This window comes from Ochotona curzoniae, unplaced genomic scaffold (assembly GCF_017591425.1).
Source record: "Ochotona curzoniae isolate NIBS_2020 unplaced genomic scaffold, NIBS_Ocur_1.0 scaffold_4701, whole genome shotgun sequence".
Classification (NCBI taxonomy): domain Eukaryota; kingdom Metazoa; phylum Chordata; class Mammalia; order Lagomorpha; family Ochotonidae; genus Ochotona; species Ochotona curzoniae.
The window spans coordinates 2,277,116-2,302,168 of record NW_024467122.1 but is presented as its reverse complement, the minus strand read 5'-3'; the positions used below and the strand labels follow the sequence as shown (position 1 = coordinate 2,302,168).

The window sequence follows — 25,053 nt, the reverse complement described above, 5'->3', positions numbered from 1 at the left end:
CACACCGCTCACACCAAAACGCAATGTAACATGTTAGCTCAGTTTTAAAAAAAAATCCTTAGCAACACTTTTTAATATATAGGAATCAAAAGTAGAGCAATTTTACAATGTAGGAAAATTTAATACATACTATATAAACAACATTATTTACATCAGAAATCACCAGGACAGTGGCATTTTTCACAAATATAAATTAATTACTGTTTAGTCAACAGATTTAAAAGTCCACAATTTTACAATAAAGAAAACCACCCATACCCACACAGATGGGCACAGGTGAAATAAAGCAGCCTGGACCCTTGGCACAGCTCTTGCCCAGCTCAGCCACCCTGGACGGGCCCACTCCGGCCCACAGTGGGTTTTGGTCTGTAGGGCTGCAGTGTTACCGTGCGGCTTGCATTCACACCGCCAGGCCTGCCGCTACGCACAGACCTGGGGCCCGCGGTGCACGGAGAAGTGCTAGGGTCTCCCCTGGAGAGGGCTGAAGGAATGAGCACGGGACAGCAAGCGGAGGGCCAGCAGGGCGGGCACAGGCGGCATTCACACTGCAAGGCCTTGACTCCGAGAGGCCCTGAGCGCACACGCGTGCGATACCGTCACGTGGCAACAACACTGACCTGGCCGACACTGCCCTCTGCCTAACACAAATACTTCCTCACGAGACCTCTGCGGGCACCTCTCTCTCCTGCCAGCACCCTCTCTCTCCTGACCCCTTCTCTTCCCAGCTCCCGTCACGCCAAGGCCAGCCTGGCCAACCTCAGGAAAGACAAACCCAGGACAGTCAACTGCAGACTGTCAACTGGCTTCTGTCGCCAGCAGAAGCCTCCCGCCCACGCCACGGCATGCTCCTGGGGCCCCAGGCTGGGGGCCAGGTCCAGCAGTGCAGCTGCAGGAGGGGGCAGGGCACACAGCAACCAGGGCGCTGCCCTCAGGGGCAACTTGGCATTCCTTGGTAAAGGCAGTCAGGGTGCTGCCTGGGGCTCTGAGTTCCCCAGGCGGCTTAGGGGCGTGACTGCGTACCCCGCGAGGCTCTTCCACAGCCGAGCCGGGCACCCTCAGGCCTGCCGGACGGACGCTGGGGTCAGCTCTTCCCTCTGCACTCAAGATGCCTCGGGACACTACAACACTGGCAAGCTATACTGGACACAAGTCAAGCAGGGCCCTAGCACAGGCGACACCATCGCTCTGTCCCCGTCCCCAGCTCCGCTCCAGGGCGGCTCTTGCTGCCCACCACTCAGTCCCATGGCCCTGCTAACAGATCTCCCACTTGCTTCGTGCTTGGCTTGGTCTTGCTCTAAATAACTGAGTTCCCCTCTACTCTCCCACTAGCAGTGCAAGCTTGCTCACCACGGTGACCTTCTCCTGGCCACGCAGGACCGGCGGGACCATGGGGTGCTAAGTGGTCTACTTCAAGTGTGTGAAGGCTACCACAACATGGCTGCGAACGCTGACCGACAATACTGACCGCTTCCCCAACTGGCTGGCCCCACCAGTGCTGTGCTGGGCAGCAGGCCTGCCTCCGCTTGCCCTGTCACCAGAGGCACCGGCGTGCAGTTTCCTGGCCACAGGCGCCCCCAGCCCCCCAGCCCACACCCAGGGCTGCCACCGGCGTGGCCTCTCACACTGCCCTGAAGTCAGCTGGAAGGCCTCTGTGCCTGGCACAGGGCAGAACAGCCCTCGGGAGCACGAAGCCTGGAAACTCGCAAGAGCAGCAGGGGATTAGTGTTGGCAGGGAGAGGCCGTGGGGCGAGGCGTGTGCCCACTCGGGCTCCACCACGGGTCTCACATTCACTTCCTGCAGGTGAGACCCTGTCACCTCCGCCTCCCCGAGAGCAGCACCTGTCATGTCACAGTGACCCTAAGCTCACGCTGTCCGCCAGGCGAGCAAGGCCTGGCCAGAAGCCTCCGTGAGCCCGGGCTCCAGCTCCGTCCAGGGAGCACAGTTCAACTGTGCTGGCACACACAGTCACCTCCTCCCAGACCCCTCAAGGCAGCAGGCTGGGCTGTGGGAGTGGGGGCGCAGACCAGAGCAGGCCCGAGAGCAGCCTCCCGCTCCACGAACTGCTCCTCCGGCCGCAAAGGCGGCAGCGAGCCTGCACTCGCATGGCCACAAGCTGGCTGCTGGGGATCACACCAAAACCTCCTCGCACCTGACGACTCCTGCTCGCCTCTTCCGGCCGTCCTTTATGTCTTCCGAACATTCCAATTATAATCTGGGTTGTTTTTCTGTTCTAGTGACCTCTCCAAAGGAGACCGGTGACCCAGGGGGGACTTGGAGTCGTGAGGTGACTTCTGGGAAGGAGGTGAGCGAGGGGCCGAAGCCGCGGGGTGCAGGGGGGGCAGGGGCTGCTTGTAGTCCCCCAACTTGTCTGTGTGGAAGGAGCGGTAGTGCTCGGAGGGCCCCTGGCCATGGTAGCCCATAGGAGGGCGGTGGTCGGACATCCGTCGAAAATCCTGCTGGTGGTAACTCTGAGGCCTGAAGTCATCAGATCTCCTCCGCTTAGATTCGTGGTGGTGCCTGAGAGAGAGGGGCAGCATTAGCTGGCAGCAAAGTCGGACCCCGTCCCCCCTTCCCACAGCCCCCGAGCCTGTCTCAGACATTCACGCCTGAAGGACCTGGGGACAGACACGTCCATTATCGGGAACTGGTAAAGCAAGGCAGCAGCGATGCCAGGAGCCACGCTGCCTCGGCGAGACATGCTATAGGGAAGCCTTGCCGGCCGCAGAGCTGAGGTGCCTGCCCCGGGAGGCCGCAGACGGGCAGTGCCAACAGCGCCTAGTATGAATGCATACCAGACTGCCACCATCTTCCTAGTTCCTGACCCAGCCAAGGATAAAAGAGCCACAGAAATTATCTTGTCAGTTATTACTGGCAGCAAAAGCCACAATCAACCTAAATATTCAAGAATAAGTGAAGAGACAATAAAATTAACTTAAAACTCCATTCAGAAGCTGACACCATGGTGTTAAGTAGGTTAAGTCTCTGCCTGTGGTGCCAGCATTCCAACACTGCCCACGGAGATTCCATACAAGAGCAGGTGGCTTGAGTCCCAGGTGCTCCACTTCTAACCCAGCTCTGTTAACGTGCCTGGAAAAGCAATGGAGGATGGCCCAAGTCCTTGAGCCCCTGCACCCACATGGAAAACTCAGGATTTTCTGGCTTCAGACTGGCCATCTGGAGTGAACCAGAGGGCAGATACGCTCTTGCTTTCCCTCTGTCCTTCCTTCTCTCTCTGCAACTTTCAAATAAAACACTAATAATAATAATAAATCTTTTATAAAAAGTCAATTCAGGGCCCAGCACAGTAGCTTGGGGGCTTAATCCTTGGCTTGCATGGGCACCAGTTCATATCCCAGCTGCTCCACTTCCCTTGCAGCTCCCTGCCTGCGGCCGGGAAAGCAGTCGAAGACGGCCCAAGGCCTAGGACCTGCACCCACATGGGGGACCCGGGAGAGGCTCCTGGCCTCAGATCGGTGCAGCTCTGGCCTTGGGCTCGCTTGGGAAGTGAACCAAGAGATGGAAGATATCTCTCTCTCTGTCCCTCTCTCCCTGTAAATCTTTCCAGCAAAAAAATAAACAAATCTTAAAAAAAAAAAAACTCACTGGTCAATTCAATGTTAAAATATCAAGACGGTTTAGTGGATCCTGGTGAACACTCATCAGAGCTGGCATCACTCGGTACCAAGAGGACAAGCCGCCAGCTCAAACAGTGGGAAGAGGCCAGCGCCGAGGCTCAGCACACTAAACCACCACCCACAGGCACTGACTCAACTCCCAGCTGCCCACTTCCAAACATGGAACACCTGGAAGGCAGCGGCAGCTGAAGATGGCCAGAATCCCGGGCCTTGCGACTCAAGTGGGAGACCCAGCTGGAGACTTGGGCCGGGCCAGCCTGGCTGCTGCGCCATTAGAATAGGACATCAAAGGTCTCCTCTGTGTAAGTCTGCCTTTCAAATAAAGAAACACATCTTTAAATAAAGCCAGGCAGAGCACATGACGATACTCCAAAGAGGCACACACAGTCACGAACAGCACCTTAGCCATTACAGAATCGCTCATCGGCTGGCAACCCTGAGTAACGGGGAAGCCTCCTGCGACAGCAACGTCCCCTACAGGCGCCAGTTCGAGCTCCAGGGGCTCCACTTTCAATCCTGCTCCCTGTTAATGGCTTGAGAAAAAGCAGCGGAGGACGGCCCAAGCGCATCGGCCTCTGCTCTTGAGGGAGCCAACCCTGGGCCCAGGCAGAGGGGACCCAGGCACGGAAGGGCTCTGTAGCGGCTACCGCCCGTTCAGGGGTAACTATTAAATACATCTTGAGAGAGAGGCTGACCAAATCCAGGAGGCACCATATCCCCATTAGGATAGTTTTCCCAGGAAGAAAATGAAGACAGGGAATGAATATTGCTAAGGGGTGGAAAAAACTGTTAACTCTCACCCCTGGCAGAAACATAAAAACGTTCAGTCACTACGGAAACCAGTTTGTAAGTTTCTCAGTAAGTTAAATACAGGGTAATCTCCAGGGAACAGCAAACAGGTGTTCCAACCAATACTCGCACACCGAGGTTCACTGCAGAATCACTCACAAAGGCAAAAGATGGAAATCACCAAAATGTCCATCAACAGTGAACAGACAAGCAAAATGTGGCAAATCCAGCAGCCGGAGATGAGCCAGCCTGCACAGACGATGAGGTGGAGTCTGGCGGAGCACTGATGCTATGGGACAGGGTGGCCAATACAGCAGAGACCCCAGGCCAAAGAACAGCCTCTACTTCCGATCCTGCTTCCTGCCAGTGCACACTTAGCAGGCTCAGTGGCAGGGTGCCCGACTCCTGTGGGAGCATGCAGGAAACAAATCACTCTGCCTCTAAAATAAGATAAAACAGCTAGCTTAAGATGATATTCATGAACACTGGACACACTATGCTAAGTGAAATTTACAAAATGTTTATATACCTTTTTCGGAAAGGGAGATCTGTAGAGAGGGAGAGACAGAAAGATCTTCATCTGTTGGTTCTCTCTCCAAATGGCCACACAACGGCTAGAGCTAAAGTGATCCAGGAGCCTCCTCTGGGTCCCCCATGCAGGTGCAGGGTCCCAAGGCTTTGGGCTGTCCTGGACTGCTTTTGCAGGCCACAAGCAGGGAGCTGGATAGGAAGTGGGGCCACCAGAATACGAACCGGTGCCCACATGGGATGCCAGTGCTTGCAAGCTGAGGACTAGCCAGCTGAGCCATCACACTGGTCCCCAAGTGACACTTGTAAATGCAATGCCTAGCATATGCAATCCCCACAGAGAAGGCAGTCGGTAGTTCCATGAGCAGGGCAAAGGGAGACAGGAACAGCTGCTTAATGTCAGGAGGTAAGAATGGGAGTGACTGAGAATTTCAGAACTTGAGAGGAGTGGTGGCTACACAACACCAAGCTTCCTTCCACAATGGTCCATGTCTGGGAGTTTCACACCCGTGCAAGACAACTGGTGACTCCAGGCCCAGCTGGCACAGAGCACCAGGAACCAAAACGACTCGGCAGGCTCCGTCAGAAAGGGACAGAGTGCAGGAACACCAGTGCTGAGCCCAGCCAGCAGGCTGCAGGGCACAAGGACGTCTCGGAGACGAGCCCTCCAGCGGCTCGCTGGGGCTGTGACCATGTGCCAGCTGTGCAAGGGAAGGCAAGAAGCAGCAAGACATCAGCAGTGTTCTCAGGGCTCCAGCAGGCAGAGTTCCCAAGTCGGGGTGCAAGAGGGCAGAGTTGGGCACAGACATTTCAGGATCTCCCGTGCCCTGAATCCTGCACAGCATGGATTCCCGTGAGCAGAGCTCCAGCAAGCAGCAGAAGCCATAGACCTGCAGCTCCCCGAGACAGGACGGGAAGAGGCAGCAACAGGCCCTGAGCAGCCAATGTCCCCAGCTGAGCCCTGAGTCCTGCCCACTAGCAGAGCCTGCAAAGTCCCAGCAGCTTCCTGGGCACCTGCTGGCCCTCAGCAAGCTCCAGGACGCTTATGGGACGCAGGGCAGCGGGCACTCATCACAGGCTGCCACTGTTGCACACACCCCGAGCTGGCGGCCATAGAAACTCAGAACGGCACTCGACAGTCAACCAGCTGGGAAGGACCCCAAGGAAAGAAGTGGCAAACAGCACAGACACCAGCCACAGACAGACATGGAAGCGCTTCAAAAGATCCAAATACAACTCACAGAAAATGTGAAGCCCTCCTGTAGGAGGGAGCTTACAAACACAGCATCAAAACCAAGTAAAACAGAAAACATCATGTGAAATGAAGAAAAAAGGAAACTACACAAAACCCAAAACACGGGAGAACCGTGGACAGCTCCACACAGGCTCAGGTCAGCATTACTGCGATCTCTGGAGACCGGATGTTCTCAGGACACTGATAAACTCTCCAGGTCTTACGGAAATGACAAGGCTAGACATACAAGCACTACAAACCCAAGAGAGCATACGACAGAGTGTCACAATCAGGGATTCTGCAAGTCCACCCACAGCACTGGCATCCCATACGGGTACTGGTTCAATTCCTGTCGGCTCCCTGCTCCCTGCTGATGGGCCTGTGAAAGCAGTGGAGGATGGCTCAAGTGCTGGGCTCCTGCACCCACATGGGAGACCTGGAAGACGCTCCTGACTTCAGATCAGCCCAACTCCGGCCACTGTGACCAGCTGAGAAGTGAACCAGCAGATAGAAGATCTGTTTCTTCTCCCATTATGAGCAATGCTATCATTCAAATGAACCAGGGTGACAACCTCTTAGTAGAGAAGCAGGGCCTGGCAAGCACTGGCCTGGGCTCCCACTTCCATCCTGGGCACAGTGCTGTCAGCCCAGGGGCAAGGCTGCTGGAGGTTGGCCCATCCCAGGCCACAACAGCAGACGTGGTGGGCACGGCCCTCAGCCTGGCAGCCGCCTACAGAGCAGCCAGAAGCCCAGCCCCGAGTCTGGCTGCTGACCCCATGTTTCATGGCTCCTGCATTTCTGGACTTCCTGCACAGAATGATGACCACACAACGGCTCCCTACAAACCAGACCCCTCTGCACAAAGCCTACATGATGGTCAGCCATCAGGGCTGTCCACCTGCCCTCGGCCAAGCTGCTCTGTCCCCAAGCCTTTCTTCCCGGAAACCACTTCTGTTTCTGACTCTTTGGGGCCCATACCAGGAACAGCAGGCTCCCCGTATCCTCAACCCTCTGGAAAATCCCCCACCCCCAACTCCGGACCACCATGAGTCACTGTGTCCGCAGCTCTGCAGGCCCATCCTCAATGGCCCCGGGCTGACCCACACAGCACCCCCGCCTCCCACATACCTGTCGTAGTAATCTCGGTGTCCCCGGTGGTCTCGGTCGCTGCTGTACTGATCATAAGGTCTCTTCCGGGACAAGTTGTTGGGCCGATAGCTCCCTGAGCGGTGGGCATCCATGTGCCGCCGGTCCCCGTAATGGTGGTCCTTGTACCAGTGTTGCTCATACTGGTGGTGCCTGTCGCTGCCCCAGGGCGGGTTGCTGTTGCCACCACCATAGGAGAACTTCCTTTCCCTCTGCCAGTCTCCTCGATCTGGAGAAAAGAGGAGAGTCAGATGACGTAGGAAAGCAGCTGTACTTCACTCTCAGAATTCAACTCACGAGAGGCGAATACAGGGAAGAAGCAATATTAAGTGACAGTCCCCTCCGGGGCCCCCTGCTGTAGCCCACCAGGAGTGACCGTCAGTCCCCTCCGGGGCCCCTGCTGCAGCCCACCAGGAGTGACCGTCAGTCCCCTCCGGGGCCTCCTGCTGCAGCCCACCAGGAGTGACCGTCAGTCCCTTCTGGGACCCCCTTGCTGCAGCCCACCAGGAGTGACCGTCCCCTCCGGGGCCCCTGCTGCAGCCCACCAGGAGTGACAGTCCCCTCTGGGACCCCCTGCTGCAGCCCACCAGGAGTGACCGTCCTCTCCGGGGCCCCCTGCTGCAGCCCACCAGGAGTGACAGTCCCCTCCGGGGCCCCTGCTGCAGCCCACCAGGAGTGACCATCAGTCCCCTCCGGGGCCTCCTGCTGCAGCCCACCAGGAGTGACCGTCAGTCCCCTCTGGGACCCTCTTGCTGCAGCCCACCAGGAGTGACCGTCCCCTCCGGGGCCCCTGCTGCAGCCCACCAGGAGTGACAGTCCCCTCTGGGACCCCCTGCTGCAGCCCACCAGGAGTGACAGTCCCCTCCGGGGCCCCCTGCTGCAGCCCACCAGGAGTGACCGTCCCCTCCGGGGCCCCCTGCTGCAGCCCACCAGGAGTGACAGTCCCCTCCGGGGCCCCCTGCTGCAGCCCACCAGGAGTGACCATCAGTCCCCTCCGGGGCCCCCTGCTGCAGCCCACCAGGAGTGACCGTCAGTCCCCTCCGGGGCCCCTGCTGCAGCCCACCAGGAGTGACCGTCCCCTCCGTGGCCCCTGCTGCAGCCCACCAGGAGTGACCGTCCCCTCCGGGGCCCCCTGCTGCAGCCCACCAGGAGTGACCATCAGTCCCCTCCGGGGCCCCCTGCTGCAGCCCACCAGGAGTGACCGTCAGTCCCCTCCGGGGCCCCCTGCTGCAGCCCACCAGGAGTGACCGTCCCCTCCGTGGCCCCTGCTGCAGCCCACCAGGAGTGACCGTCCCCTCCGGGGCCCCCTGCTGCAGCCCACCAGGAGTGACAGTCCCCTCCGGGGCCCCCTGCTGCAGCCCACCAGGAGTGACCATCAGTCCCCTCCGGGGCCCCCTGCTGCAGCCCACCAGGAGTGACCGTCAGTCCCCTCCGGGGCCCCCTGCTGCAGCCCACCAGGAGTGACCGTCCCCTCCGGGGCCCCTGCTGCAGCCCACCAGGAGTGACAGTCCCTCCTCACATTCAGAGCTGAGAAGTCACTGCCCCTCTCCTCCTGAACAGCGACATCAGTTTCTAAACTTCTGCCTACAGGCAGACAGTAAACCCTTGCAATAAGGTTGTGGAAATGTACTCAGCATCCACATGGCCCATTGGTACTGCTGGCACTTGGGGCACCTGGCCAGGGCATTCTCCCCAACTCACCCATTTTTCTCAAGGCCACATGGAAGACATGGGGCTCCTTCTCCCCTTCCTCTAACTCTGGGCTTGGACTGCCATTCTGGCTCTGAAGGCCAACGACCAAACCCAAATCCATCTAACAGCCACCGCCTCCTTCCCCTGAGAAAGGAGTCACTTGCATCAGAAAACACAGTGGGACCACAAAAGTCTGGGAATGGAAGCCACAGTGAGATGAACTGCGGCCCCAAGATGCACGTGACTTCACCTAGCACTACTGCCTGTGCAGACGTAAGCCTAAATGTGGAGCTGAGAGAATGCTGAGCTGCAGCTGATGCGAGTTCAGTGAAGACACTGGTTGGAAACAAGGATAACAGGAATGACACCGATCAGTGGACAGAGTGCAATGCTGGCCCAACCCTAGGCCCACCTCACTGCCCAGGGCACAGAAGCAGGAAGCTGGAGCAGAAGCAGAGCAGCCACGACTCAGGCACCCCGAAGGGGGAACCTAGGATCACAGGCCATGACCCCAGCCCTGATCTGTGATGTTTTAACTCACCTCCCTGCTGGCACTTACACCTGCTGTTCAGGTCAGCTATCAGGAGGATTAGCCAGAAGGAATTGTTTCAAGGCGGGCAAAATCTATTTCCTGAGGGCTGAGGCCAAAGGGTTCCAAAGTGAAAACCTGTGGGCTTATGGCCTGAGCACTGGTAACAGTACCCTCTCGACATGGAAGGCCCAGCTGCTCTCAAACAGGTGCCAGCATCTTGGTGTTGGCTCCCTAAATGTCCCTACATTCAGCACTCAGCGGGAATGGCAGAGTCAGCATCCACTGGTGGGCTCTGAAGCCAAGAGGCCGTGGCTCTCGACCTTTCCCAGCAGAGCAGCTGCTGCTGGAGAAGCACAAAAACCAGTAGAGTTTCTGGTCACCCTGAGCTGGAGGGGCCGGCGCCCTTTAGGGACCTCAGGCCACTGGCGGGCTGCCGGGCAGCCTAGCACTCCAAAGGGGCCTCCCAGCATGAGCAGGGTCACCTCTGCTCACCCTGCGGCAGCAGGAAGCAAATGCTTTCCTGAGGAAGGGACTAACTAGAGCCCTTCTGTTGAGAACACTCCTCCCGGTGAACAATGGCCAGGTGTGACAGGAAGCCAGGAGGACAAACCACACAGCAGAACACAGCTCTCAGGAAGTCAGCTGAGAGGGCCTGCGTCATGTCTACAAGTGTCCCAACAAGAGGAAAGGATGAAGACGAGATATATTTTTATTTATTTGTTGTTTGTTTTTCTCCACATGCTATTCTTTTCTTTTTACTTTTTAAAAATGATCATTTTATGATACAGTTCCACAGGCCCTGAGATTTCCATTACCCCTTCCCCAAGTTCTCTCCCTCCCCCCAGAGTTCCCTTCCATTATTTCTGTAATACAGTTCCGCATAAACAGTCATACGTGTCATTGTGGGCATGGACCATGGCAAACAGCCCAACATCCTATTGTCAAAACATAGTTAAAGTTTCATTGGGAGTCCATCTTCGTCTAGAAGTACTGATGCGCACTGCATTGTATCCTCACATCTGGACATGATAGTCTCCATTACACAGTTACTATACAACCCTTAAATGAAAAGCCACAATACAAAAGCAGCAATAGAAAGAAAAAAAGAAACTAAAACGACATGAAGTTAAACAACACACTACTGAATAATAATGCGTCACTGAAAAAATGTAAAAAATCAAGAACCTTCTTGAAGAAAATGATGCTACTGTATGATCTATGAGTCAGTGAAAAATCTAATAAGGAAGAAAGTGCTTTGAAGAGATGAAATTAAATTTAAAAACTCAAAATCCATGATACAGTTTCTGCTGATCCTTGTTGCTGAGATATGCTTTCTGTACATAACAGATAAGATGGATTTTTTTTTAATCTAGTCTACTGATCAATGACGTTTGATTGAGGAGTTTAAACCATTTACATTCAGGGTTAATATGAATGGGTGGTACTCTGGTCCTGTCATTTTAGCGATGGGTTGTTGATTACTAATTCAGTCTTCTGTTGTTATTTCACTGGGACATTCTCCAGATTTGCCTTTGGTTTTAGTGGGCACTATTGCTCTTCTCTGTCAAGAGAACATCTTTAAGTACCATTTGTAAGGCAGGGTTGGAAGAGGCATAGTCTTTTAACTTTAATATGAAGAATTGTATTTCATTTTCAAACACAAAGAAAAGCTTTGCCTTCTGATCAACACTGAGAAGCACATACAAGAGTTCAAAGAATTTAAGGAATATGTTACACAAGAAATAGCAGCAATGAATCAAATGAAGGCTGATATAGCAGAAATGAAGAATACAGTGGAGCAAATTAAAATACAGTGGAGAGTCTCCAAAATACAATGAAGCAAGCAGAAGAAAGAATTTCAGAATTGGAAGATATTTTCTGTCACCATGAAGAAACAAACAAAAACTGGAAGCAGAGCTGGGTCAAGCGAAAAGAAGTATCCAACAATTAAAAGGCATCACTGAAAGGCCCAACATAAGAGTTATATGAGTTCAAGAAGGCGCAGTCAGAGAACTTGGGACTAAAGGTGTATTCAATGAAATGATAAATGAAAGCATCCCTAATCTGAAGAAAGAACTGAAAAACAACATACAGGAGGGCTACAGAACTCCCAACAGAGTTAACCAAAAATGAACTTTCACCATGACACATGATAATCAAGCTCTCTTCAGTTGAACAAAAAGAAAAAAACCCTTAAATGTACACGTGATAAAAACAAGAGTGACATACAGAGGAACCCCAATCAAACTCACAGCTGACATCTCAGAGGTAACAGTACAGGCCGGAAGAGAATAGAGTAACATTTTCCAGATTCTAAAAGAGAAAATTTTCAGCCCAGAATAACATATTCTGCAAAGCACTCCTTTGTCTTTTAAATGAAATAAAATTCTTTCACAATAAGGGAAAAACTTCAAGAAATTGTCTTATCTAAACCTGCCCTACAAATGATACCCAAAGATGTTTCCATGAAAGAAAAAAGGAATAGCAACTACCAAAAACAAAGGCAAATGTGGAGAACATCCCACTAAAATGCTAACAGAAGACTAAATCATGGAACAACACATCACTAAAATGACAGGACCAAACTGCCCCTTATCCATAATAACGCTGAATGTAAACGGCTTAAACTCATCAGTCAAACACCATAGATTGGAGGACTGGATCAAAACCCAACGCCCAGCTATGTACTGCTTACAGGAGACACATCTCACCAACAAAGATCAGAGGAAACTGAAAGTGAAAGGATGGAAAAAGGTATTCCAAGCAAATGGTAAGGAAAGACGAGCAGGTGTAGCCATTCTTGTATCAGATGACATAGACTTTGACGTAAAGAGCATCAAAAGAGATGAAGAAGGATACCACATAATGATCAAAGGATGCATTCAGCAAGAAGAGATCAGCACACTAAATGTATACACTCCAAACGCCAAAGCATCTAGCTACGTGAAACAAATATTAATGGGTTTAAAGGGAGAAATAGACTCCAATACGATCATAGTGTGAGACCTTAATAACCCATTAACACAAATGGACAGATCAAAAAAACAGAAACTCAGCAAAGAAACAACAGAACTCACCCAAACTCTAGAGCAAATGCACTTAGTTGACATCTATCTAACCTTTCATCCTACAAATAGAGAATACACTTTTTTCTCATTAGTACATGGAACCTTCTCCAGAACTGACCATGTTATAGGTCATAAAACAAGCCTCCACAAATTTAAAAAAGTGGAAATCATACCATGCATCTTCTCAGACCATTAAGGAGTGAAGCTACAGACCAAGAAGTCAAAACACCAAGGTAATGAGCAATGGGTTAGAGAGGAAATCAAAGGGGAATTTTAAACAATGCTTGAAACAAATGAAGGCATCAACACAACATATCAAAAATTACGGGACACAATCAAGGCGGTGCTAAGAGGAATATTCATTTCAGTCAGTGCATATCAGGAAACTAGAAAAGTACCAAGTAAATCTGCTAACCTTACAGCTGTAGGAACTAGAAAAACAATCACAAAGCAATCCCAACATTAGTAGGAAAAAATAAATAATCAAAATAAGGGAGGAAATAAACCAAATAGAGACCAAGAGAACTATACATAAGATCAACCAATCAAAGAGCTGGTCCTTTGAGAAGATCAACAAAACAGACTCCCCACCAGCCCAAATAATCAAAATAAAGAGGGAGAAGATACGCATCAATAGCATCAGAGACAAGAAAGGAAATATAACAACAAATACCTCAGAAATACAAAGAATCATCAAGAACTATTACAAGCAACTATAGTGAACCAATCAGAAGACCTAGAAGAGAGGGACAAAATTTGGACACACACATCCCACCAAAATTGAATCAAGAAGCAATTAACAATCTAAATAGACCCACAACATGCACTGAGATTGAATCAGTAATTACAGCACTCCCAACCAAGAAAAGTCCTGGTCCAGATGGCTTCACTGCTGAATTCTACCAAACATTTCAAGAAGAACGTACCCCAATCCTACACAAGCTTTCCCAAACAACAGAAGGAGAGGCAATCCTTCCAAACTCTTTCTATGAAGCTAATATCACCTTAATACCAAAGCCAGATAGAGAAACAACAGAAAAAGAGAACTACAGACCGATCTCCTTGATGAACATAAATGTGAAGATCCTTAATAAAATACTAGCCAACAGGATCCAACCAGATCATTCAACCAGACCAGGTGGGATTCATCTCAGGTATCAGGGATGGTTCAACATTCACAAATCAATAAACGTGATACACCACATCAACAAATTGAAAAATAAAAACCATATGATCCTCTCAACAGATGCAGAGAAAGCATTTGATAAAATCCAACACCACTTCATGCTGAAAACCCTAGGCAAGATAGGCATAGAAGGAACAGTCTACAACACAATCACAGCAATTTATGAAAAACCCAATGCCAGCATCATTCTAAATGGGGAAAGATTGGAAACCTTCCCACTAAAATCTGGAACTAGACATGGATGTCCACTGTCACCACTACTCTTCAACAAAGCATTGGAGGTCCTTGCCAGAGCTATTAGGCAAGAAAAAGCAATTAAAGGAATCCAAATTGGAAACAAGGAAGTGAAATTATCTCTATTTGCAGATGACATGATTCTCTACATAGGAGAACCAAAAGACTCAGTCAAGAGACTACTGGCACTCATAAGAAACTTTGGCAGGGTAGCAGGATACAAAATTAATGAACACAAATTGATGGCAAAAGTGTACACAACTAATTCCATGGATGAGAAAGAGGAGAGGAATCTTAAATGCCTAGGAATTAAGCTAACTAATATGTGGAAGACCTCTATGATGAAAACTATAAAACGTTAAAAAAGCAAATAGAAGACCACCTTGAAAACTGGAGAACCTTACCATGTTCCTGGATTGGCAGGATCAACATCATCAAAATGACCATATTACCAAATTAATATAACTCTTATATTTATTCTTTTAATAGTGTCTTTCAATTCTTGAATACTTTTTTAAAGCGTGACCCAGCTCTGCTTCCAGCTTTTTGTTTGTTTTCCTGGTGACAGGAAATACCTTCCAGTTCTGAGATTCTTTCTTCTGCCTCCTTCATTCTATTTTTGAGACTCTCCACTGTCCTTTTAATTTGCTCCACTGTATTCTTCATTTCTGATATATCAGCTTTCATTTGATTCATTTCCAGTATAAGTTCCTTAAATTTCTTGAACTCCTGTATTACGTGCTTCTCATTGGTGATAAGAAGCTTTACAACAAGTGTTTTAAATTCTGTATCCCCCATTTTCTTGATGTATTCCTCAGTGAACTATGAGGTTGGTAAAGGGTTTTGCTCCTTTGATAGGGAGTCGTCAGTAATATTCATTGTGCCTCTGTCTCTTCTTTTGCTCTTGGTCACTGTACTTCTGGTTAGCAGATTCTTCTCTTTGGAGCAGATTTTTAAACTGTCACCCACAGGTCTACAGTTTGATTTTACTTATTGCAATTGGTACAAAACTTTTTATTTGCAGTCACTTGTGCCACTCCCTCCAGGGAGTTCCAGGTCTGGGTTCTTCTGTTAGATTTCCACCATGGTCTCCACAGCCCCAGCTCCTGGATCATCACTCTCCACCTCCCATGATACCACACTGAGGCTGCACCGTTGTCTGTTCAACCTTTCTCCTGCTTTGAACAGTTCCCAAGATTAGGGAGACACCAGGTGTCCTATATAGCTAGGCTGTTGGTGGTAGTGACTTTGCCAGAACCTGTTGGATGTTAGGTCTGAGGGCCACACGAACCTATTTTGACCCATACAATGCCATAGTCAGTACCTCGCCAAGCTCAGCACATGCACAGCTCACTGTTTTCCCTGTAGTAGTTATTATTATTATTATTATTATTAATTACATTGCATTATGTGACACAGTTTTATACATGCTGGGATTCCCCCCATGGTGGATTCCTCCACCTTGTTGCATAACCACAGTTCAAGTTCAGTTGAGATTCTTTCATTGCAAGCATATACCAAATATAGAGTCCAGCATCTAATTGTCCAGATAAGTTCAAAGGCTTGTTGGGGAGACCTTCTCTGGTCTGAAGGTAGACCCGGCAGAGTATCATCCCAATCAATTAAAAGCCTCAACATAACATCAGCAACAATTTATAATGTTATGGAATTAATTGACATAGTATTGAGTTACCAATATGTTAAAAAAAAATGCAAGTTCTTAACCATATCCTGTGACTACTTCATTGACATTTCAATTTTAGTTTATATACAACCGTGACCCTGTAGCCTTTGCCACACTGTATAAAATGGCTCCTGATGTGCCACTAATAGAGTTCTTGATCTGCTGCCCATCAGGTTGGAGGACTACCTGGACCTGTCTTGGGTGGAACCTGCAGGATGCCACGTTGTTGCACTTCACTGAGGCAGAAATGAGTTCACTCCCAGCTCAGAGCATGTGCAGTCCTGCCCCACAGCCTTTGTCTCCAGACAAAATGGCACTCGATTCAGTTCTAGAGGGCTGACCGGGCTGTGAAATCTACCCTGCTGCCACACTACCCTTCTGGGACCTGCTGCTCTGCCTCTGTTCCTGGTCAAATCAAACAGATGAGCAGGATGGGCAGTTCTTTGTCTGGCTTCACTGCCTGAGCTCCTGGTGTAAGTCCCTTCCCATCTTGTTGCTGCTGTAGTTCTGGCTGCCGGTACAATTCGGATCAGCACTCACAGAATGCTACTGGGTTATCAGTCACTGCAACACCACACCGTTATGTTCGCTGCTTTTCCATGTCTGTCAGTCTCCAGGTGCCCCTCTGCTGTCCTTCTGTCCTCTCCTATTTCCTACATTGTGCCCTGTCTGCTTTACACCGGCTAATGTTTCTCCATCCATTTAAACATATCCTTACCCTATCCTGCCATCTTGATTCTCCATGAAGATGATATTTTTACAAAGCTTGAGAATTTTACCAGAAGACTGGAATGTGTGTGTATTAAATCAAATGGAATTTCTATAACTGGAGCTTACAAGTAGAAGGACACTTCCTTGTGACTAGTACGGAAGGTTTTCATGTCAGTAAGAACACCCTTACAATATGCTTCTCTGTATATTACATATGGTTTATCCTATGATTTTCCCCCTTTCTTTAAAACTAATTCATACCCACTGTAACTAATGAGGCAGTAAATAACTGTAAATTATTGACGTATAACCACCAATCTTCCTTCCATTCCTGCCACCCCAAGCAGTCACTAACATCGCATCTTCCTCTGGCTTGTATAAACACCCACTCCAAAGGGAGATCAGCCCGGCAACCTCACAGAAACCAACGCATCACTGTCTCAGTCCAACCCAACACAGGCCATCAGAGCTCACGTTAGCACTATTTACAGTGGCCCCAAAGCAGAAGCAACTCTACCGTCCACCAATGAATGAACACATGTGCTCTACCCAGACACCATTCTGCCCTCAACAGGAGTAAGTACTGCCAGGCATTCACACACAGCTAAGCCCTGAACCCACAGTGTCTGGAGCAGCTAACTCAGTGCTGGAGACACTGTCTCCACTTCCCTTCCGACCTCGCTGCTCATGCCAACCTTCGGAGGTCACGCAGGCTGTCTGAGGCACATGGCTCTAGTGCTGCAGGCATTTGGGGATGAGCCAGCACACAAATGATCTTTTTGACACTGTCTGTTTTTGTCTATGTTTTTCAAATAAAATACAACAGTGGCAGCAGCAGTCACATAGCAGTGCAAGGCCATTCAGCTGAAGCGGAGGAGAGAGGGCACAGAGGGCAGGGGCTCCCCCGGGCAGCTCTGGACGTGTGACATGCCATGGAGCCGCTCACTTGCACATGGAAGCTGCTATTCTTCCTACTGCTTCTCCCCGCCCCCTCCGCGCCTTATCTAAAAAGCCAACTCATTCTAATACGTGAGAATGATATTTGGGAAAAATGCCCACTTCATCTAACCATTTTCCCTCCCCCATCCCCACATTCTGTACCTTCTTGGCCACTGGCAACTCAGAGCAGAGGGCACAGGGGCAAAGCCCTGACGTACTGGGACATACTGGGACACACTGTGAAGTCACACTTTTAGCCCTGGTATGTACCTCTGCTTCTAACTGCTGCTCATCACAAACACGTATCAGCAGGAGGCTGGTGCTGGGAGCAGAGCTGGAGCCCCAGTGCAGATACTCAGCTATGGGATGGGCCCCAGCACTGTGCAGCAGCCAGCCCCACACCGGGACCGCTGACACATGTAGACACACTCAGCTATGGCATGGGCCCCAGCACTGTGCAGAAGCCAGCCCCACACCGGGACCACTGACACGTGTAGACACACTCAGCTATGGCATGGGCCCCAGCACTGTGCAGCAGCCAGCCCCACACCGGGACCACTGACACATGTAGACACACTCAGCTATGGCATGGGCCCCAGCACTGTGCAGAAGCCAGCCCCACACCGGGACCACTGACACGTGTAGACACACTCAGCTATGGGATGGGCCCCAGCACTGTGCAGCAGCCAGCCCCACACCGGGACCACTGACACATGTACAGACCCAGCCAAGATGCTAATCTGCATCTCCTGACAATCAGTGGGGCTAAATATTTTCTCATCAACCACTGGCCATTTGCATGTTTTCTTGGCAGAAAAGTCAATTTTCGTTCGGTGGCTTTCTTTATCAAGACGAGTTCCTCCTACATTTTGAATATGAATGCTTAATATGCCAATCTTCCCTCCCATTACGAAGCCTCTTAGCTCTGTTTATAAGCCTTTTGCCCATCTTCTAGCTAGTTACCATTTGGAGCCGATTTACGAGGGGCCAGAGTGTTGCTAGTTGTGGCTGCTCAGCGGCTACACAACACAGTCACTCCCTAGGACTGGCCCTGGTTGCCTGGCTAGGACAGCTTCCTCCTGGCAGCCGGACACTCCGGCCTGCTACAGCTTCCTGCCCTGATCTCCTGAAGGAGACCACAGCGCAGTGCTGGGGAGACGGCGCCCACAGATCCAGCGGCCACCTCTACAGAGGCAAGCAACTGGCTTCTGCTCCACTCAGTGCCCTACCTGCATTGCTAAAGTGTCTCTTGTTGGGGTGACTGTAGTTGTCTCTTGGGTGTCCGTGCATCTGTGGGCCATGAGAGGCAGGCAAATGAGGCTTCGGTGGGTGCAGGTTGTGAGAGCTGTGGGACTGAGAGAGCAGAGAATCTCGGCTTGAGCTGGACGCCTCTGGCCGGAATGGCTTCTTACCACCAACCATGTCATCTTTCTTCTTTTGCTCCTGTAAAGTAGAACAAAGAGATTAACAAGACTGCACTTGACTTCCAACAGCAAACAAACATCACTTCTATTCCCACATTTTTTGTGACTTGTAATCTGTCCCTTACTAGCTTCATACCAGAAAGACCACGGCATGAGTCTGACCTACGAGACAGCAGGCTGAGAAGGTGTGAGAACACGCCCGCAGGACGCGCTGCAGCTGCCCAGGGTCGTCCTGGGTGACCAAGTGTCAGGGAAAAGCCCTTTACACAAACACTGCACACACACACACCTCACCTCAAACACTGCACACACACACACACACACCTCACCTCAAACCCTGCAAACACGCACACACACAAACCTCACCTCAAACACTGCACACACACACACACCTCACCTCAAACACTGCACACACACACACACACCTCACCTCAAACACTGCACACACACACACACACACACACCTCACCTCAAACACTGCAAACACACACACACACAAACCTCACCTCAAACACTGCACACACACACACGCACACACACAAACCTCACCTCAAACACTGCACACATGCACAAACCTCACCTCAAACACTGCACACACACACAAACCTCACCTCAAACACTGCACACACACACACACCTCACCTCAAACACTGCACACACACACACACACACACACCTCACCTCAAACACTGCAAACACACACACACACAAACCTCACCTCAAACACTGCACACACACACACACGCACACACACAAACCTCACCTCAAACACTGCACACATGCACAAACCTCACCTCAAACACTGCACACACACACAAACCTCACCTCAAACACTGCACACACACACACACAAACCTCACCTCAAACACTGCACACACACACACACACACACCTCAAACACTGCACACACACACAAACCTCACCTCAAACACTGCACACACACACACACACACACCTCACCTCAAACACTGCACACACACACACACACCTCAAACACTGCACACACACACACACACACACCTCACCTCAAACACTGCACACACACACACACACACACCTCACCTCAAACACTGCACACACACACACACACACAAACCTCACCTCAAACACTGCACACACACACACCTCACCTCAAACACTGCACACACACACACACAAACCTCACCTCAAACACTGCACACACACACACCTCACCTCAAACACTGCACACACACACACAAACCTCACCTCAAACACTGCACACACACACACCTCACCTCAAACACTGCACACACACACACACACAAACCTCACCTCAAACACTGCACACACACACACACCTCACCTCAAACACTGCACACACACACACACACCTCATCTCTGATGGAACTACTAGGAACCCTTTAGCCTACTGCTTTCTAAGTTGCTTTTTCTGTTATTTCTTTTATAAACAAAAACTTAGTTGGCATTTTTTATTTTCCCCTTAATCTTTGTGTGTGAATGTTTTCTTCTACAGAGCTACCTATGACTAAACAGCTCTGCCTGTGTGGACACCATGACCGACCTAACCTATCTCCTGCTGCTGTACTGTGAACCATTCCCATCACAAATACATTCAAAACCTTCAACTCAACGATCCTGAAATTCAGTTGTTCCATCTTTCAGATTTTCCATGAACCCTTACCTGACCTTCCAGCATTTCTGATTTTCATACCTTCCTACAGGCCATCGCCCCTGGGGCTTTGCTTTCAGCCTTCCTGTAATGCTTAAAATCTGCACTGACGCCCGGCCATGTTAACACTGCATTTCTGGGTGTGTGCAAGCTGCTTCCTGCTCTTGCGGAAGACAACACCAGCAGCTGCTGCAGAGAGCTTCCGGCCAGCACAGGCCTTGAGCAGGCAGCAGGTGCTCTGGCACCTGCTGACACCATGGACACCATGGACACTGCTGCCACATTAGTGGAGCCGAAGCCATTGACTGCACAGGACCGGCCACTCTGTGCACGCAGGACTCCCTGCCCAGGAGCCCACCCTGCACGCTGGCTAGCCCCTTCTCCACACCCCCACTCCAACAAAGGAGGGCCACTCACCTGGGGACACCTTCTCAGATTAGCTTTGTGGGGTTTGTTTTATTTTAAAATTTATCATTTACTTTTATTGGAAAGGCAGATTTAAAAAGAAGTAGCAGAAAGAACTTTCATCTGCTGGTTCACTCCCCAAGTGGCCACAACAGTCAGGAGCCAGGAGCCTCTTCTGGGTCTCCCACATGGCAACAGGCTCCCAAGGCTTTAGGAAATCTTTGACTGCCTTCACAGGTCACACAAAGGAGCTGGATGGGAAGTGGAGCAGCTGAGATCCAAACCAGCACCATATGGGATCCCAGCACGTGCAAGGCGAGGATTCAGTCACTGAGCCTTCACACCAGGCCCTTCTGTTGGAAGATTTATTTTATTTTTTTGAATGGCAGAATTACAGGGAGGTTCATTCCTCAAATGACCACAATGGCCAGAGCCGGGCCAGTCTGAAGCCAGGAGCTCCATCTTGCCTTGCCCTGAGTGCTCATGTACGTAGGCCATCTTCCACTGCTCTCCCACGGACATTAGAAGGGAAGTGGATCGGAAGTGGAGCAGTCACTGATGCAACACTCACACTGCAGGCAGCAGCTTTACTCACTACACCACAGTACCGGCCCCACATCTGCTCCTCCAAGTGGACACCGCAGACATCCACTGAGACCCTTATATGTAAAAATTGGAAGGACAGCAAGGACATGGTTTAGAAAAGAGCAGGAAAAGTATTTTCTGCCTACAGTCCTAATATGTATTAGCAGTCAGATCTATAAACAGGTGGGAAAAGGAAAGACCCGGTGAGTACACTCCTCCAGGACAAAGAGCTCAGAGGAACAACTCCGCCAGCACCTGAGCAGGGTTGTCTATTTTATCCACTGAACAGCAGTCCAACCGTGTGACTACCAGTGTGGACTGCCCCGTCACCTGTCCCGGACCAGCAGCGTGCCGGGGCGTCCGAGCGCCTGCCCAGGGAGAGCCAGGCCAGGCCGTGCCACAGGCTTTCGCTGCCCGAGCGAGGCTACACCACGTTACCTCCTCCTCCTGAGACCGCTTCTTGTGAGCCATCTTGTACAACTTGTGCAGCTTCCGAGCATCAAATTCTGTGAACTTGGAAACAAAAATCCACAGGTTCCTAGAAACAAATCCAGAACAGTTCCAGTGAGTTCTAGAATTAAAACTTTTTTTTAATACTGAATTTTACTAGGGAAAGTCCAAATGCAGCGACCCCGGCTCCTGATCGGGCCCTGCCCTCCTGTGGACGCCCGGCCTCAGAAATTCAGCCCATCTCCCTGCCATGCTGCCCCCAGCCACCAGCGACAGCCGGCCAGGGCGGCAGAGCTGAGGGCAGGTGGAGGCGGGGAGCCGTCACACCAGTGATTCCAGGGAAGAAGGGTTCACTCTGGAAGAGGCGAGCACACACAGGAGTGCTGCCTCGCCCTCAGAAAACACCTGACCAGCATCATCCACCTGAAGTGGCCGGTTGTGGGGAAAGGCCTACTTCACAAAAAGCCAGGCACTGCCAGGGAATGCAGTGGGGGAAGCCCCTCCCAGCGCTCGCTGGCGCAGCGGAGCCCACCCGCCCCTCCCAGGGCTCGCTGGCGCAGCGGAGCCCACCGCCCCTCCCAGGGCTCGCTGGCGCAGCAGAGCCCACCGCCCCTCCCAGGGCTCGCTGGCAGCAGAGCCCACCGCCCCTCCCAGGGCTCGCTGGCGCAGCGGAGCCCACCGCCCTTCCCAGCGCTCGCTGGCGCTCGCTGCCGGAGCCCACCGCCCCTCCCAGGGCTCACTGGCGCTCGCTGCCGGAGCCCACCGCCCCTCCCAGGGCTCACTGGCGCAGCGGAGCCCACCGCCCCTCCCAGCGCTCGCTGGCGCAGCGGAGCCCACCACCCCTCCCAGGGCTCGCTGCCGGAGCGGAGCCCACCACCCCTCCCAGGGCTCGCTGCCGGAGCCCACCGCCCCTCCCAGCGCTCGCTGGCGCAGCGGAGCCCACCGCCCCTATGCTCGCCCACTGGGTGTGTAGGTGCTACCTCCGCCAGAGCTTCACGTGCTCCTGGTCCGAGTAGGCACGCAGACACTCGGCGATGCGGTCTCCGATCTTCAGCAGGCAGCTCCGTGTGTGCTCTAACTGCTCCTGCACACTCAGGCCCTTGTCAGGTTTGTCCAGCTGCTTCAGGGCCTTCTTCACCGGCCTCATCCTCTCCTTACACTGCAACAGGTCAACAGCAGAGAGGCATGATCGCGGGCAGCGGACCCGAACCCTCGGCTTCCTGTGCGCTGATGGCCCATGCCAGCGTCACGGGGCCCCCACCCCACGGGCGGCCCGCACCGTGGGAACAGGCACGCAGTCAGTCAGCAAGGCACCAGCACCCAGCTGCTGAGACCCCTTGCGCAGCCCGCTTTGCCGAAGTGCAGACTCCTCAGTGGCCTGAGACACAGTGACACCTCCAGAGGCACCCCAAAGCCCCAGGGCAGGGCGAGGCACAGCCTCACTGCCACCCGTGCCACTTCTCCCAGAGCACACCCGTCATCCTAGAGGTAAGGCACAGGAAAGGCTCCCACATCCAAATCTCGTCCTTCCTTCTCTCTGCCGACCAGCACAGCAGAAAAGGGGCTGCTTACAGGGTGAACCCACCAAGAGAAAACAAGAAAGAAAATGCTGGCAGCCAGGGAGATGCCTGAATGGATGAAAGCCAAACCCGCAGCGGGGAGCGTCCACTCTGACGCCTCTGCCTGCCAGCTGGGCACAGGCCACAGTGAAGGCTGGGCATTCCTGACAGAATGATACCAACCCCAAAGAAAAACCGAGACCGCAAGGCTGGCAGAGAAGCTGCCGCCGGCCCACTCAGAGCTCCCCCAGGCATCCAGGTTCCGACTGCCAGACACACAGGCACAGGCAGGAGCCACGCAGCCACCCAGGGCCACTCACAGGGCGGTCAGGAGGAGATGCTCAGAGAAGCACAACAAGAGAAGGATCTTAGAAACACAACACAGCAAGAGCAGTAAAAACCCAAGCAAAGTAAAACAATGGCAGATAAAATTAAGGGAATCTTCTAAAAAGCAGAACAGAACCCAGAAACAGAAAACAGGGCTGGGGGGAGTAGGAACCAATATCCACAGTCCAATGAGCCAAAAACAAGTCACTCGGGACAGAGATCTCAGAGAAGAAAGTGTGCTGCAGCATTGGGGTCTCGCGTGGGGAGCCCTGTCAGCAACTGTCAGCTGTGCGCCAGGGTCTGCAGACCCACCACAGCCTGGCAGATGCTTGTCAAGAATGTACAACAAAGAGCCCAACAGAAACACAAGAAGGTCCCGGCGTGGTGGCCTGGCAGCTGAAATCCTCGCCTTGCACATGCCAAGATCCCATTTGGGCGCCGATTCTAATCCTGGCAGCCCACTTCCCATCCAGCTCCCTGCTTGTGGCCTGGGAAGGTAGTTGAAGATGGCCCAAAACCTTGGGACCCTGTACCCATGTGGGAGACCCAGAGGTGCTTCCTGGCTCCTGGCTTTGGATCAGCTCAGCTCCGGCCACTGCAGTCACTTGGGGAGTGAATCATCGGACGGAAGATCTTCCTCTCTGTCTCTGCTCCTCTCTGTATATCTGACTTTGTAATAAAAATAAATGAATCTTTTTAAAAAAATTTAAACAACAACAACCAAAAAAACCCACAAGACAAGACAAATGATCCCAAATAGGTAAAGGATGTAATCAGTAATTCACTGGAAACAAGAATGTTCAACAAGTGTGCAAAGAAATGTCTAGGGCCTGGCGCGGTAGCCTAGTGGCTAAAGTCCTTATCTTACAAGCCAGGGATCCATGTGGGTGCCGGTTCCTGTCCCATCCAGCTCCCTGCTTGTGGCCTGGGAAAGCAGTCAAGGACGACTCAAGGCCTTGGGACCCTGCACCCCACAAGAGGCTCTTGGCTTCTGGCTTCAGATTGGTTCAACTCTGGCCATTGTGACTACTTGAATATCTTTCTCTCTGTCTCTCCTCTTTGTATATCTACTTTTCCAATAAAATTAAATAAATATTAAAAAGAAAGAAAGAAACGTTTGAACTACACCAGGGCCAGTGGCACAGAGTCCTCAGACTGGCATGATGGGCATAAGATGGCCAGCTGAGGCTGTGCCTTCAAGAGCACCTTGCCAACACCTCGTAGCGGACAGGGGGCCTGGCACCTGCGCTCCAGCCATGCAGGGGGCAGGACC

The 25,053-nt window shown here is 51.7% G+C and overlaps 1 protein-coding gene across 4 annotated transcripts in view; it reads right to left on the bottom strand.

Annotated features, from left to right (window-relative positions):
- Positions 1 to 237: 237 nt before the first annotated feature.
- Positions 238 to 25,053, bottom strand: part of CHD2 (chromodomain helicase DNA binding protein 2) — a 128,986-nt gene continuing 104,170 nt past the window's right edge. For all 4 annotated transcript variants that reach the window (XM_040968782.1, XM_040968783.1, XM_040968785.1 and 1 more), the window contains 5 exons: positions 22,875 to 23,053; positions 21,883 to 21,982; positions 18,609 to 18,822; positions 7,316 to 7,562; positions 238 to 2,518 (listed from right to left, as the gene is read on the bottom strand). In XM_040968782.1, the coding sequence (XP_040824716.1) occupies positions 2,185 to 2,518; positions 7,316 to 7,562; positions 18,609 to 18,822; positions 21,883 to 21,982; positions 22,875 to 23,053 (1,074 nt within the window). In that variant the 3' untranslated portion in view covers positions 238 to 2,184. The remainder of the gene's footprint in view (positions 2,519 to 7,315; positions 7,563 to 18,608; positions 18,823 to 21,882; positions 21,983 to 22,874; positions 23,054 to 25,053) is intronic.